This window comes from Acanthisitta chloris, unplaced genomic scaffold (assembly GCF_000695815.1).
Source record: "Acanthisitta chloris isolate BGI_N310 unplaced genomic scaffold, ASM69581v1 Scaffold11264, whole genome shotgun sequence".
In the NCBI taxonomy this organism is placed as follows: domain Eukaryota; kingdom Metazoa; phylum Chordata; class Aves; order Passeriformes; family Acanthisittidae; genus Acanthisitta; species Acanthisitta chloris.
The window spans coordinates 1-13891 of NW_008667649.1; the positions used below are offsets into that span (position 1 = coordinate 1).

General features: G+C 41.4%; 1 protein-coding gene across 1 annotated transcript; it reads right to left on the reverse strand.

The window, feature by feature from the left end:
- Window positions 1-7428: 7428 nt before the first annotated feature.
- On the reverse strand, window positions 7429-11811 carry NAA50 (N(alpha)-acetyltransferase 50, NatE catalytic subunit). The gene is made up of 4 exons (XM_009072582.1): window positions 11640-11811; window positions 11050-11169; window positions 10073-10139; window positions 7429-7687 (listed from the first exon to the last, which is right to left on the reverse strand). The coding sequence occupies exons 1-4, from the start codon at window positions 11809-11811 to the stop codon at window positions 7507-7509; spliced, it is 540 nt and encodes a 179-aa protein (XP_009070830.1). The 3' UTR covers window positions 7429-7506.
- Window positions 11812-13891: the final 2080 nt, after the last annotated feature.

The following is a 13891-nucleotide window of genomic DNA, read 5'->3' on the forward strand; positions in this document are numbered from 1 at the left end:
TGAAAGGGGCGGTGGCGGCTCTCGGCCCAAATCCGCGGCGCGTTTTGCTCGCAAAATTCCTCGTCCCGTCCTGGCATTGCGGCAGGAAACTCCACGGAGGGCGCTGCGGGCGCAGAGCGCGGAATGGAGCTGTCCAGGGCCAAGCGCATCCCGTCCCGACCGCGCCGGTACCAACAGCGTTTGCACACCGAAACGCCGCCCGGAGCCCCCGCAAGGAACGGAGGGCACAGAGCTTGGCCAAAGGTGCTTATGAGCAGCCCAACCAACTCCTGCGGCTGTTCTTTGCCACTCCCGGCTCTCCAGCAGGTGTTTTATACAGAGCTTTGTCACGCTTAGCTCTGGGGAGGAAGACTCTTCATCCATCTTCCTCACGGGTTAAAATCAGAGTTTAAGGAAAGCGTTGTGTTAGCTGCTAAATCAGCGCCTGGATCGTTAACTCCGCCCAACAGCTCCTCCAATGAGCAGCCAGAACAAGGTAGCTTCCTATTCCCAGCCTCAGCCCCTGGATTCCACAGATGCCCTGCAGCAGTTATTTTCTGTAACTCTTATCAAATGTATTTTACCAGTACAAATTGCACTTGTACACCACATCCCTGCTCAGCCTCTTCCAAGATAACCTAAAAAAAGGCAGAGCTGAGATATTTAGGATCTATGGAAAACATAGATGCCTTTTTCCCTAGAAAGCATTTGTGTCCATATGCCTTCCTACAATACAATACAGAGCAGTGTCCAAGAATTTTGCAGCTGCTGAAATGAGTCACAGTAGCAAGCAGATGTTAAAAAGACCCAAACAATTTTATTCTTAATAGCTGCTGCTTGCGGAATGACCTTGCAGCTGGCATGAAGTGGAAGAACCATGTGCCAGCTGTGAAGAAATTTAAGGCCCACACTGTTTTTGCAGATAAATTCTAAAGTTGCTATAAACAGCAGTTTCACAATGCAAAGTGTAAATGCACCTCTTCAGTTTTCATAACCTTTTGTTCTGACATGACACAACCAAACTGGAAGACAATCTGAAATACTAGTGCTCCATCAATTTCTTCCAGTACAAACTGAGTTATTTTCTCTTCTAAAGGGTAGTGTGCTTTTTGCATTCTTTCAGTGAAAACTGAATAGGGGGGAGCTCTTCAGTGACAAAGTAGCAAACATAAGTTTATCTTCTGCCACCTCACTGTACTCTAGGAGTGTCTGAACTCATAAAAAGTCAATACCAGTACAGGGTTAGACCTGAAATACAGTTGCAAAAATCCAGCAGCAGGCAAACCTGCACAGGTGAAATCATAGGCAGCAGAAAACTGCTGAGTGGCAGGAGCCTGCTTCTGTTAGAGAATAAAAACGAGCAATTACAGGGCAAGATGCTTAAAACAAAGCGAACAGCTTTCGCATACGTACTTAGAAAAGCTTTAACATTGATTGAACAGATGAGATTATTTGCTGTTAGTGTGACAGGTGAAGAGGTTCTGCAGCTTTATTTCAGATAGTCTTAACCAGGAAAAACTTAAGTGCATTTTTTGAACCAAGGTGTAATTCGTGGCTGTAGTGCAGGATTGAATTCAGTAATTCAGTGAACGGCAATGCCTAAGTGTGCGTGACATGATACAGCAGCTGACAGGCAGTCAGAACACAGGTCAGTGCATCTTTCCCAGGTGCAGGAGGCTCTTGGACTATGGGCCATGTACATGCAAGTGAGTGAAAGAGAAACTCACTAACCTAGAAAGCTTCAGCTGGTGTTACCACAATGCCTTCAGGCACAATGGTAGAAATACAGCATAAAGCACTGGGGAGGAGGAAAGAAGGCAGAATAAAGAGAGGGGTAGAGTAACCTTTTCATTATCTGTTTGTACTGATGCCTCTTTGGGGGCAACAGAAGAGAACATATGGTAAGCCATTTGTCCCATATAAAGCATCTGGATTAGACAGGTTGAATAGATTTGGAGAACCCCTATGGAAAGGAAAGTAATACTGTCAGAAAAAATTACAATGCTCAGCTGACAGATTGGTTTGGTAGATTCTCAAAAGGACTTCACATAAGAGCTTCTGGACAGGGATCTTTGAAGTAATCTAAACTACTGCAAGATCTGAGGATAGCATTGTCACAGGGAGAGAACACTGATTAAAAGACAGAAATCACAGGGCATAGACTACAAGATCAGTTTTCTTTCTAGTAGGAGGTCAGCAGTGGAGTCAAAGATTTGTGCTGAGGTCTAATTCTCCTCAACACTATTTAAAAAAAAAGGAAGCAGAGTGAGGTGAGAAATTGCTGGAGGTTAGGTGACATAGCAAGAATGAAGAACCTCTCATGAACATTCTAATGATGACATTAGATGAACATTCTAATGTCAAGTGACTGCACACTGGAATAGCAGATTACTTCCAGCACAGATAAATATGGTGACATACACACTGGGGAAGGGACAGGACACACCCCCAAAGCAACAAAACACAAAAATCCCAGTTTTTGACATGAAGTGAGTGACTTGCCTTACCACTCACTCACTGGATCCTGGCACGGTAACTGTTCTTTAAGTAATTGTATCGGTGACAAAAAGAGCACTACTACAACTGAGAGGTAACAGTACACCTTGAAACATTATAAAGGCCCCATAAATACCCAAGTTTTGAATGCAGTGAGGGGAGTGAACTACCTGTAGAATCAGCACAGCTCTGGGAAAGGGCAACACAAATGATCAGAGGTATCTGCTAGTCTCCCTATAACGGAGTAACTGAACTGCCCCAAATTGTACAGATAGTTTGAGAGGTGACTGAGATGAGGGTGGAGAAGGGATCAATAAAAGCTGAGAGCTGCAGCAGCAGTTTAAGTACAGCAGAAGCTTTCCAGCCTCTGTAGCTGCTGGTGAGGCTGGAGGGATGAAAGTTGCACTCCTGGCAGTGGTTCACTTCCAGCTGTGCCTTCCAGACCCTCCAGCAGAGGTCAGGGAAGACAGCTGTAAGCAGCAGTTCAAGACTACAGACAAGTTTCAGAGCCTGAGCTTTGCTTTTGCACACTGTTCCAACTCCATCTACTAATAAAGCCATTCCCAGAGGAACTTATTTAAGTGAACAGAATATACTATAGAATATTTATAGCAAAACATTTCTTCTTCCCCAGAACCTGGGCAGCTTTATCACTTTATAAATGGTACTTCAAAGCAGGAGAGGAGCAGAATGAAACTAGACAAAAAAAATGGCTTTAGCAGAAGAGACTGGAATAGTTAAGAGAAACGAGTTTCACTTAAGTACCTTTCTGAAAAAGGTCAGTATGGAAGAGTACTTGCTACATCTTAAGATTGTTGTCAAGATTTGCAATAACTAGCAGTTAATTTGAATACTTTATTTAACCTCTGAAGTCCAAGCAGACTTCTTCATGGCCAATCTGTTTGTTTCAAGACTGTTCACTATTGGATGCAAAAATATTCCAGGACAGTTCCTCTTGCCATCTTTCTCCTTACCCCACAAGACAAACACAGGATTTCTGAGAAAAGGCTCATAACTTTAGGGAAGACAAACAAACAGACCTCACTTTCCTCAGTTGTCAGACACCCTTGGCATTCATCACAGCAGTCCAACACACAGTTCACATTAGAAATCTTTTGTGTTACACAGTTTATGAAACATCTGAGGAATATTCTGTATCTGTTTCCAGAGGAAACTAGTTGGACTGCAAAAAAAATGCACATGACAAGTTGTAAATGACGTAACTCAAATAGTGCACGTTTATTCTGAATGTATTTCTAAAGAGTTTGAGAAAAACAAAAACATGCTCCTGATGTACAACAAGGGCAATGATATAGATCAAAAATGGACCATCTTATTGTAAAGAATTTGCTCCCCCTGCAACTTAACTTGTAACATTGAGAATGCATTTGTGGATTGCATACAGCATACCTCTGACTAAATCCTAACTCAAGAGACCAGGGGTGGTCTTAGCCAAATTAATCAGGAAGCAGTTGCAGATTCAAAAGTAACACCCAAGTCAGCAAACACTTTACAAAACACAGACTTTGTGCATAGCAGCTGACTCTGGATTACAACATGGGGGAGAATAAAACAATTTGGGGGATCAAATTTTTAACAGACGCAGGGCACCATCAAGATTTAACAAAATATCACATAAATTTGTTTCAATTGTAACAGTATGTCATATTTAGTTGGTAGGTTTAACCATTAGCTGCATCATGTAAACTCAGACGGTTTGTCTATACACGTAATAAATTTTCCCTTCCCCCTCCCAAAAATGAGGGAACTCTCTTCTGGATGATTTTTTCCTCCTGTACCATGGTTTTCTCTGTAGGAGTCTTTTTGTAGATATATCTCCATACCTAACCAATGTATGACAAAACCAGTTGCAGAGATTCAGGAATAACTCGTATATACACAATTTACACTATAAAGCTGTTAGTCACATATTTTTCTTGCTGGATCTTCATCCAGAACAGGAAGTGCTGGTGGTTTTTCCCTACTGAAACTCCCAACTTTTAAAAACATTTACTTGTTCATAAGCTGTTATTGTCAAGGTAAAAGGAGGTCCTGCTGTAGCAACAACCAAAGTAACTGAAGTTGTCTGCAGTAAGCCCATATTTCACACAATTTTAGTGTCTCTGGGTAACAGCACTGAGATACAGCATCCTCCTCCCTCACTCAACAGAACTGATATACTACTAAACTACAACTGTTTGTCAACCAGAACTGCTGACCTTCACTTGCCCTTAGCCATGTACAGGAAGCACAGATTTTCTGTGAGATTCAGATTAACCCCTGTTCAACAACTGTTTTCCAAGATTAACAGCCTGGGAAAATGAGTCTTAGATTTGTGGTTACTCTATCTTCCACCTCCTACAAAACATTTTATCAGAAGTTACAATGAGGCAGGTCTGCTGTGGCATAGGAGCTTTCAGAATTGTTTCTGTAGATACATTCATAGAATGATGGCAGCCCAAAGCAAAAAGAGACAGAAAAAAAGGTTAATCCAAGTAAGTTCAGACATCAGACTTGTACTTTTAAATGAAGGAAAACTGTCTGTGAAACACACTGATTTGTGGAAGCCTACAACAACAGCAAATCCTAAGAGTTCATATCCCCACACCCATCTACCCAACCCAAACACTTACCACTTAGTTCTAGAAGAATGAAGAGCACTTTGCTTGGCACCAGAGGCAGCTATGGTCTGAGTTACAGCTGTGCTGCACAAATCCTCAAATACAATACTATCTCTATCCCTCCACACGCTTCTCTTGGTTTGGTCTACAGATGGCCAGGGAAACTATGTCGGCATATGACAAGCTAATTGTGCTTCAATACATACTCTTCTAGAAAGATGCTGGAACTGCCAACATAACCACTGTGAGCAGGTCCTAACAGTACTGAAAATAAGCTTTTGTCAAAAACTAGGCTGTCTCTGGCCAAGGGAACCGTATGCATCTTTCTAGCCAGAGTCTGCCACTGAGTGCTGCAAACACAGGTGCTCAGGCCACAGACTGGGCTGCTGCTGTTAGCCATCTGCCCATCCCCAAGACTCAATTAGTGCAAACCCAACAAATTAAGTGGCTGTTTTTCAGCACAGGTCTGTCAGGATGCACTCCAACAACTGCCACACACCTCTGGGAAACAAGGAGTAATTCCACGGCCATTCAGAGTCACCCCTTGGGTATCAAAGACCACATAATGTGCAATGAGGGGTGCCATCCCTTGCCTCACCACAGTTCCTGTCTTGAAATCCTTGGTTCCTAAGATACCCTCTAATGACTGGACAGCACCTACTAACCAAATGTATGCTGCCATGTGCACTGTAGGTTGGAGGCTTTCAGAGAGGATGAATTCAAGATGCAGATTTAAGCCTTAAAAAACAAACAGGAAAGAAATGCAGTTCAGCATCTACTTGGGGGATGGGGCAGGTTGATGTTTCAGCTCAGTGCACTTTCCCAGGTGCCTGGAGAAGAGTCCAAGCTCAAGTTGATGTTTATATTCGCATACATAAAATTGCTGGCAACAGTGCATAGAAAGGAGCACTGATCCTCACGCAAACAAGGCATGAAAGGATGCAAAGCAGAGCTTAGCAGAGTTCACTGCAGCCTCAAGTTTTCAGTACTAGGAAGAAGCCAAAACCCCAAAAATGCCCTAACATATGCCACTTTCTTCGGCGCTTCATGAACACCCTGGTATTACTACTGAACAGGGAAAGGGGAAAATCATCTTCAAAGAAGCAAACTGTGCAGTTCTTTGAAACCACCTCCTTCTTCAGAAGTTCATCAGAAACCGCCTCCTCCCGAAGGAGCACACAAACACAGCAAGCCAAGCCAATCCCAAGCAAATCCAAGAGACCCCTGCAAAGATATGTGATTAGGGTCAGATTCATGTTTGCCTTCTCAGCCTTGCTGCCTGGTTTCCTCAACCTTTGCCTCACCTCAGATGCTTCACCATGGATTTAGTAACAGATTTATCCGGAGACAGACAGGTGCTTGCCTTGTGTAATCAAAGCTGGTGAGGTGGTCGCAGTCACTTTTCCCATCCCAACAGCACAGATAAAACTAACTCTGAATGAGCCCTACAGCATTTCACCCATTTTTACAGCAAGGGTCTTGCTTCAGGATTCATATTTTTACAAGGTTACTCTTGCCAACACCAGATCTAGCTCTTACTCTGGCAGAAGTCTGCTGGGAGTTGGGTAAATGAAAATAAGAAAAAAGCAAAGACCACTCTAAACCCCTCTTCTCGGTCAGTTAAGAAGTGTAGCACCAGCTTGGGTGAGGAGTATTTAAAAAAAAGCATTCAAAAAAGAATAGCCCAGCCAGAGTGAAAAGGTATGGTAAAGTAGCCCACCCCTCTCAGCAAAAGGCAGAGTAAAAAGCCATACTCAAAAATATTGGGAAGAACTAAATATACTTTTTTGAGGTGGGGGGATTAAGAGTGGGAAGTACTGAAGTAACATTCAAAAGTTGGGGAAGAGTAAAGTACCCTGTAGGTTATAAAAAATACGATAATGTAGGAGTCAAAGGACAAGATATTGCTTTGCCTTTTCCCCCCCCATTGGATTTACATTCTGCTTACTGAAAGAGTAATTCTGAAGGAAACTTATCAGGATAACCTGCTCAAGCCCTCCACACCTCAAACTTAAAGAGATCTGCACACCTTTTCCCACCCCAACAAAAACAAAACAACCAAATAAAAAAAAACCAAAAAAAACCAAAAAAAAACCACCAGAAAGGAGAGCTCAAAAAAATCTAAACAAAACCAACCAAAACCCAACCCCAAACATGACTGGACAATCCTTGGAATAAACATTATGTTGGAGAGAGGTCAAGAAAAAAAAATTAAGATGAAGGGGTGGAGTAAAAAAAAAAACCCCACAACAAAATCAAAACCAAGCAACCAACAAAAAAACCCCCCTACAAAACCAAAACAAACAAAAACAAACAAACAAAAAAAAACACCAAAAAAAACCCACAAGAGGCCTCTCTTTCCTTATTTGGCGACAAGCAAGTGCAAGAAAGTGTCCGTCGGGGGCTTTGTTCAGTTGTCGGTCTTTTGCACATCTGCATTCTGGCCAAGACAAGGGACTTTGAGGTTTTTCTGCAGCACATGAGCATCTGCAGGCTCTATCCTCTTGTAGTAGTTTTTCTTTGTCTCAATGATCTCAAAGCCAAACTTTCTGTAGAAGTCAATTGCAGACTCGTTGCTGATCTGGACATGCCTGGGACAGGAAGGGTGAGAGAGAGACAGGTATCAGTATTCTGCCTCCACACTCAGAACAGTGAAAGACAAGGTAAGAATAAGACCCATTTAGAGACAGAAACAATGGTATAAATTTGGGATAGGAAATTTTGGTCTTCCCAGATCAATTCTGAGCTAACACTCAGCTCATGGATGGCCTGTGGCAATATTTGTGAAAAGCAGTAAATGTTTCCCCCTCACTAAAGCTCTTCTAAGGAACATCAAGTAGCAGTGAGACTGAAGTACTACTACCTCAGTAATTCCATTTTTTTTTAATCTGGAGATGGCAGATATTTTGTGGAAAAATATAACAGAGTTTCAGTGTAGAGCCAACTTCAACTTCCTGTAGTAACACTTCTCAGATGACCAAAACAGTTGTCTGAGCCATTATCCCTACACACTGTGACATAAAACTGGCAATGGTGTTTGATATGATTTTAACACCTTACTTGCTTCTAGCTGTTCCTCTCTCCCCACAGAAAGCTGCAGCACAAAGAAGCCTGATGGACTTACATAGTCCTTTCCCCTTATATCTGTTTCTCCCAGACTCTTACAGATTTTGCTAGCATATTTCAATAGTTCAAGGTCTCCAAAACATTCATCAGTTCTTCATCCTAAGTGACTTAAGACATCTATTTGCAACAGTTTCATTAAAAAAAAAAAATTTTGACTCAACAAAACATTCATTAAACACTCCCAAAATTCAGTGGACACTGCACAAGTGCATGAATCACTTTGTCATGACAACACACTGCATAACCATAGAACCAAAGCAACTCTGGAGGCAAGAGCAAAAAAAACCCAAAAGATCTTAGTGTTAAGCTCAAAAAGCACCAAACAGCTAAAAGGGAACTTTCTAATAATGACAAATTTAGGCACTGATATTAAACTGGGCGCTTAAGCTGCATAACATGTTCAGAGAGAAGATACACAAGTAACAGGCATAGTTATAAAACCAATGGGCCACTAAAAGAGCTTTGTTATGCCCGATTTTGGGGATTATTTATTGTCATCCCAGAATCCTTACTCTGGGAAGTGTAAAGAAAGACCATGAAGGATTTGGGTTTTTTGCATCAAAACCAGCAAACAGTTCCTTCACTGTGCACACAGTAATGTGCAAAAGTAAAAAGGAAAGTCTGTGCCAACTAGCAGGCATCTGAGAAAGAATTTATTACCACTTCTTTTGAGGCAGGGGAGAACAAATACAAGCCAAAAGCAGCTTTACTCAGACTCCTCTTTAAAATACATATTCGTCTCAGAGAGATGGCACAAAGCAACAACAGTAGAGGATTTGGAAGAAGCTTGAGAAGCTGAGTGGTAGCAGTGTATGAAACACTCCTCACTAAGCATCTTCAGCAGTCCTGGCAGGAGTTCAGGGTGTAGTTCTGTGGCAATGTAAGTCCCTTCAAGCTGTATCTGCTGTGGGACTATCCCTAGCAATGCATCATGCTTGTGCTGGTGTAAGCAGGCAGCACTAGACAAGGAAAAAGCAGTGATCAGGCCAAAACCTGCATCAGCTCCCTTGGTAATCATACTGACACCAATGCACAGAAAGAAGCTCAAGTGTGAAGCCAGCAGCAAAGGAGAAGCATAGCTTTGGCACCTATAGATTTCAGGCTCTATTTCCAGGGGGACTATTCGGACAGCTGTCCTCTACCCCAGTGCTTGTTCTCTCATCTGTATCATGCCAAGTACTTATGCAGACATGCAGTTAATTAAAAACCAAACAACTAACCCCACAAGAAAATGTCCCAAAACCACATTAAAAATAAAAAAAACCCACTGAGAAACAGAACTGAAAACAGCTCCCCCAGCTGGGTCAGGGCATTGACCTAGTTTATCCTGTTGCTGCACAAACAGCTGACCTGGCAGTGTGCATGAATGGAAACAGCAGTTGGACACTGCTGCTGAATGTAAACTTGGGAGTGCTTGCAAGCACCTCTAATTTGATGTTCCTACCCACAGTGTGGTTATAAAAGACACATAGCAAATGCATCAAAACAGCATGCAAGACTTGCAGTATTTTCCACTCTGAAGACAACACTAGGATTTTTAAAAAACCCTTTCTAAAAATCTTTTTTTGGTCACACAGTAATTTTGCTCTAGAATATAATTTTGTAAATTAAGTACTTTCAAATTCAGCAAATTTGCAGAAGCCCTTCTACAGCAAGCAAGCTTCAGGTTTTCTTAGCATCACACAACAAGCCCAGAATGTAACCCTAGCTTTCTTGACAGTACTTACAAGATGCTCCATGATCCCACCGGAATACATACTAAAAACGCTCTTTAGATCTCCATCCCTTTGCTCCCGTATCTACCTCTATCATCTCTCAAAAAAATGCACAAGTGTAACTCATTTACTTACAGATAGATGTTGTCAAAAGTGCCATCTTTCTCACAGATGTTTAAGACATGATTCAACATTTTAGTTCCTGCCGAAAGGTAAAGAGATACTTAAAGAAACCAGAAGGGCACAATTAAGTCTGTACCTAGCTAGGTGCTTTCTTGAGGAGAGGCAGGTTAACTGTAGGTAGACTAAAATGACAGAGCTTGTGAAAACTAGGAGAGGCATATAAAACATGATGTGTAAGTATTTCACTATATCTGACTGCTCACAAACTTTAATTCATTGTTTCTTTGAAAAGAAAAGAACCCACAACAGTCCAGAAGCGTAACTTCATACTTAGCTTCAAGGTCTCAAACTCACCTCAAAATACAATCAAAATGTATAAAGCAGTGAGAAAACTGCTAACTTTTTCTACTAAAGACCCAGTAAAATAATTTAAAATAAAGTTATATTTTCATTCCAGTTTGTCAAGCCAAATGGGTTACAATAAGGTCTTGATTAATCTGGCCTATGCATTTGCACTGTGGGGCAAAGAACTGAATGCAGTATAGATAGAAAGCAGGTACTACCCCTGTAGTGATAAAGCAAAAATAAATAGAAACCCCCTACATTTAAAAGAGTGAAGAGAGAAGCCAATGAAAGAATGTTGTGTTCTACTTACATATGACTCATACTGGCAACATACCTCAAACAAATTATTTCTCTGCATCAATTTTCATCTCTATAGAAGCAGAGTATTTACATGATAGTATGACAATATGATTAAGATTAAAATAATCTGAAATACCAAATTAGAAAATTCTACAAAGAGTCCATTGCTGAAAGGCAGGAAAAAACAGTGCATCATAAATATCCTTTCCCCCATCAACTCCCTTCAAAGAAATCAGTAGTCTAAAAGTGCACTAAATTGGCTAAAGATCTGAGAGAGCATTTAGAAGGCAGCACAGCAATCTGATTTCTTTGATGACTCAGATACAAAAGAAGATCCTCCTTACCTATTCCTAGCCTTCGGTAGGGTGCCAGGCATCCAAGTGTCATGATGTACAGTCTCTTCTGGTTCTGGGAGTGATCCACCCTACAGCACACTGCTCCCACTGCAATATCATTGAAATAGGCTGACAGGGAGGGAAACAAAGGGTTATCAGTTACACATCTCAAACTGTACATACAGCTCCTTCATTTACACCCTGTAACTTCCTTCCTCCCCTCATGCTAAATGTCCCAGCCAGATGAAGTATCATACATTGTGGCTCCACACTTGGAATGAAATTACCAGTGGTGCTCTGACACCGTGGTTGCTTACTACTGTTCAAACCAGTCAGCAATGGTATCAGGAGAGAAGCTGGCAGCACACACCAAGTTATCTACTGGAGCAGAAAACATGCCCATTCCCAGTGGGATGTAACCTATTTGGAACACAAACCCTCTGAGGTTGGGACTGTGGCTTTTTTGAGGTTCCCAAACAGTTATTTTTTATTAGGTAAAACAACAAAATAGAAGGAGCTGCTATTCAAAACCATTCCAGATAGCAACGATGAGCACTTCTGCCATGACAACCCACAATTACTGGCAAGAACACTCATACCTAATTTGGCTAGCTCGCCAACCTCCAGCACATCCTTGTAGAACTTGTCATTGTAGCTGACAGGAAAAATGACCTGGTTTAGCCTCTTCAGCTGCTTAATGTTGTGTGGCGTCACATCTCCCAGCTCAATCCGGCTACTGGAACAAATAAAAACATGCTTAACATCTGACATACTGCAAATTTTTTTAAGGACACCAAACATGAATTCTTTTATTTATGCTTAGAGAACTGTCCCACCTAATAATCATGTCAATACGTATTTGAACTGAAATGTCCAACCCATACAATTAAGTCTCATGTGGATGGCTGATTTAACTCCCAAACCTAATTTCAATCAGTACTATACAGTCAGAAGTTTCTCAGAGCACAATTAACACTAATGAACCAGAGTACCATAGTGTATGTGTGGTTTATTTGGGTAGGAGAAGAACATGAAACTCTTGAAATATTAGCTTTAACTTTATTCCATTAATTTCCCACACATCATCAAGATCACAAGGGGGGGAAAAAAAGAAAAAAACCCACGAGAAAGGGGGAACAGGAGGCTAGAATAGAGACAAAAGAAATTAAGTCCTTGTCCATGCTTCAAAGACAGCCTTAATTTTACCACCTACCAACATAAAGCTTATGCTTAGATGAATACTATGTCATTATTAGACATCTGTCTCTAAAAAGCAACAAACATACTAAGCCTGTTAGCATGCAAGTGTGCCACTCTGGAGGTGATATTTTAATCAATTATGATCATCACTGGACTCATTCTTCCTGCTGGCAGAGCAGCATCACAAATTTAAAATGTCAGTCCTGCACTGAATTACACTGAGAAAAAACAAACCAAGCTTCTCCCTTTTCTCGGACTAACTTCCTGACAGAAACACAACATATGCAGAAGCAAATTAAAAAAAAAAAAATTAAAAAGAAAGATTAGTTTCCCTTGTCTGAGTGTAAGCAGTTTTAACAAGGACTACAGGAATGAAAAATAAATAACCCAAGATAATCATTGCCAAATGGTCATCAGAATAAGTAGGCAGGTACAAGGCCAATGCACATGGAATCAAACTCACACACAATTCTAGGTTCCTCTCAGCCCTGTTTTACTGAATATACACAGGCAACCAGACTGCTTTCTGCCCAAACAGCATTAAAGACACTGTTTGTCCTTTTCAAAAAGAGTCAAATTCTGTTCCCAAGAAAGCAGCTTTCTAAGGTCCTTGTATATCAGGCTTGAAGTTCATTCTAGTAATGCGCAGTAGCCACTTTGCATCTCCAATGTCTCTGGTGCCTAGGCAGTTTGTTTTTTCACATAGGTGAAGGCCTAGGACACAACAGCACAGATTAACTTAAATAATACAGTGACACAAAGAACTGTACCTCTTTTCTGACGCAGGTAATGTGTTTTCTAGTATTATTTTAAAATTCATTAGTTACTAATGAAAAAACCAGGCAGTAGAAGGCAGTCACTATGAAATATTTATGATGTATTATCACAGGCAGCCATGACAAGATGGCAAGTAAAGGACCATGGCCAGAAGATGGACCTTCACTACAAAGGTTTCAGGTAGAGAATAAATAAATACATGTAAAAGCACAATCTAAGGCTGCTTGTAGCTGCTGAGCTGAGACATCACCTCTGAGCTGGAATTAGGCCAGAGAAACAAGCACCAGTAGTAAGGGACTAAAAGGTGCTTGTTGACAGATTTGCTTGAGCCTTTGGACTTCCCCCACCACCACCACTTGCCACACTGATTGCTGCCTCCTGCCATCTCCTGCTGCCTGCTTACTGTGCTCTGACACTAGCTGGTTCCTCCTCACTCAAGACCTGCAACAGGGCCAGTATTTTATCCTGAAGGATAATATGTAAAAGGTTTAAGAAACACTGCAGTAAGAATAAATCAATATGCTAAGTCTGTCTGTTTAAGTAGCATGTACTCAAACCATAAATTACTTTAATGCACAGTACTAGCTGATTAAATCAGCACCACATCTATTATGTACAAAAACATTTAACAAGCAGACTAACTGAGGACATGGAAAGGAAGATCCACATCATGAGGGTTCATCATTTTGCCTGAGGACAGTATGGCAAAAGTGCCACTGAGGCCCTGACTTAAAATCACAGGAAAGCTGGCACTGTTAGCGAAAGCAGCTGTCTTGTGTCTCCGAGCCACTCATTTCCATCCTCCTGCTGGCACAAACATTTGTGCAACAATGTGGTGAACCAACACTGATTAAAACCTACCCAAAAAAGAATT

Coding starts and splice junctions, on each gene's coding strand:
- NAA50 (XM_009072582.1), bottom strand. CDS start 11,811: ATGTCAGATGTTAAGCATGTTTTTATTTGTTCCAGTAGCCGGATTGAG. Junction 10,140..11,049: donor CTACCGAAGGCTAGGAATAG/GTAAGGAGGATC, acceptor ACCTTTCGGCAG/GAACTAAAATGTTGAATCAT. Junction 7,688..10,072: donor ACTTTTGACAACATCTATCT/GTAAGTAAATGA, acceptor TTCCTGTCCCAG/GCATGTCCAGATCAGCAACG.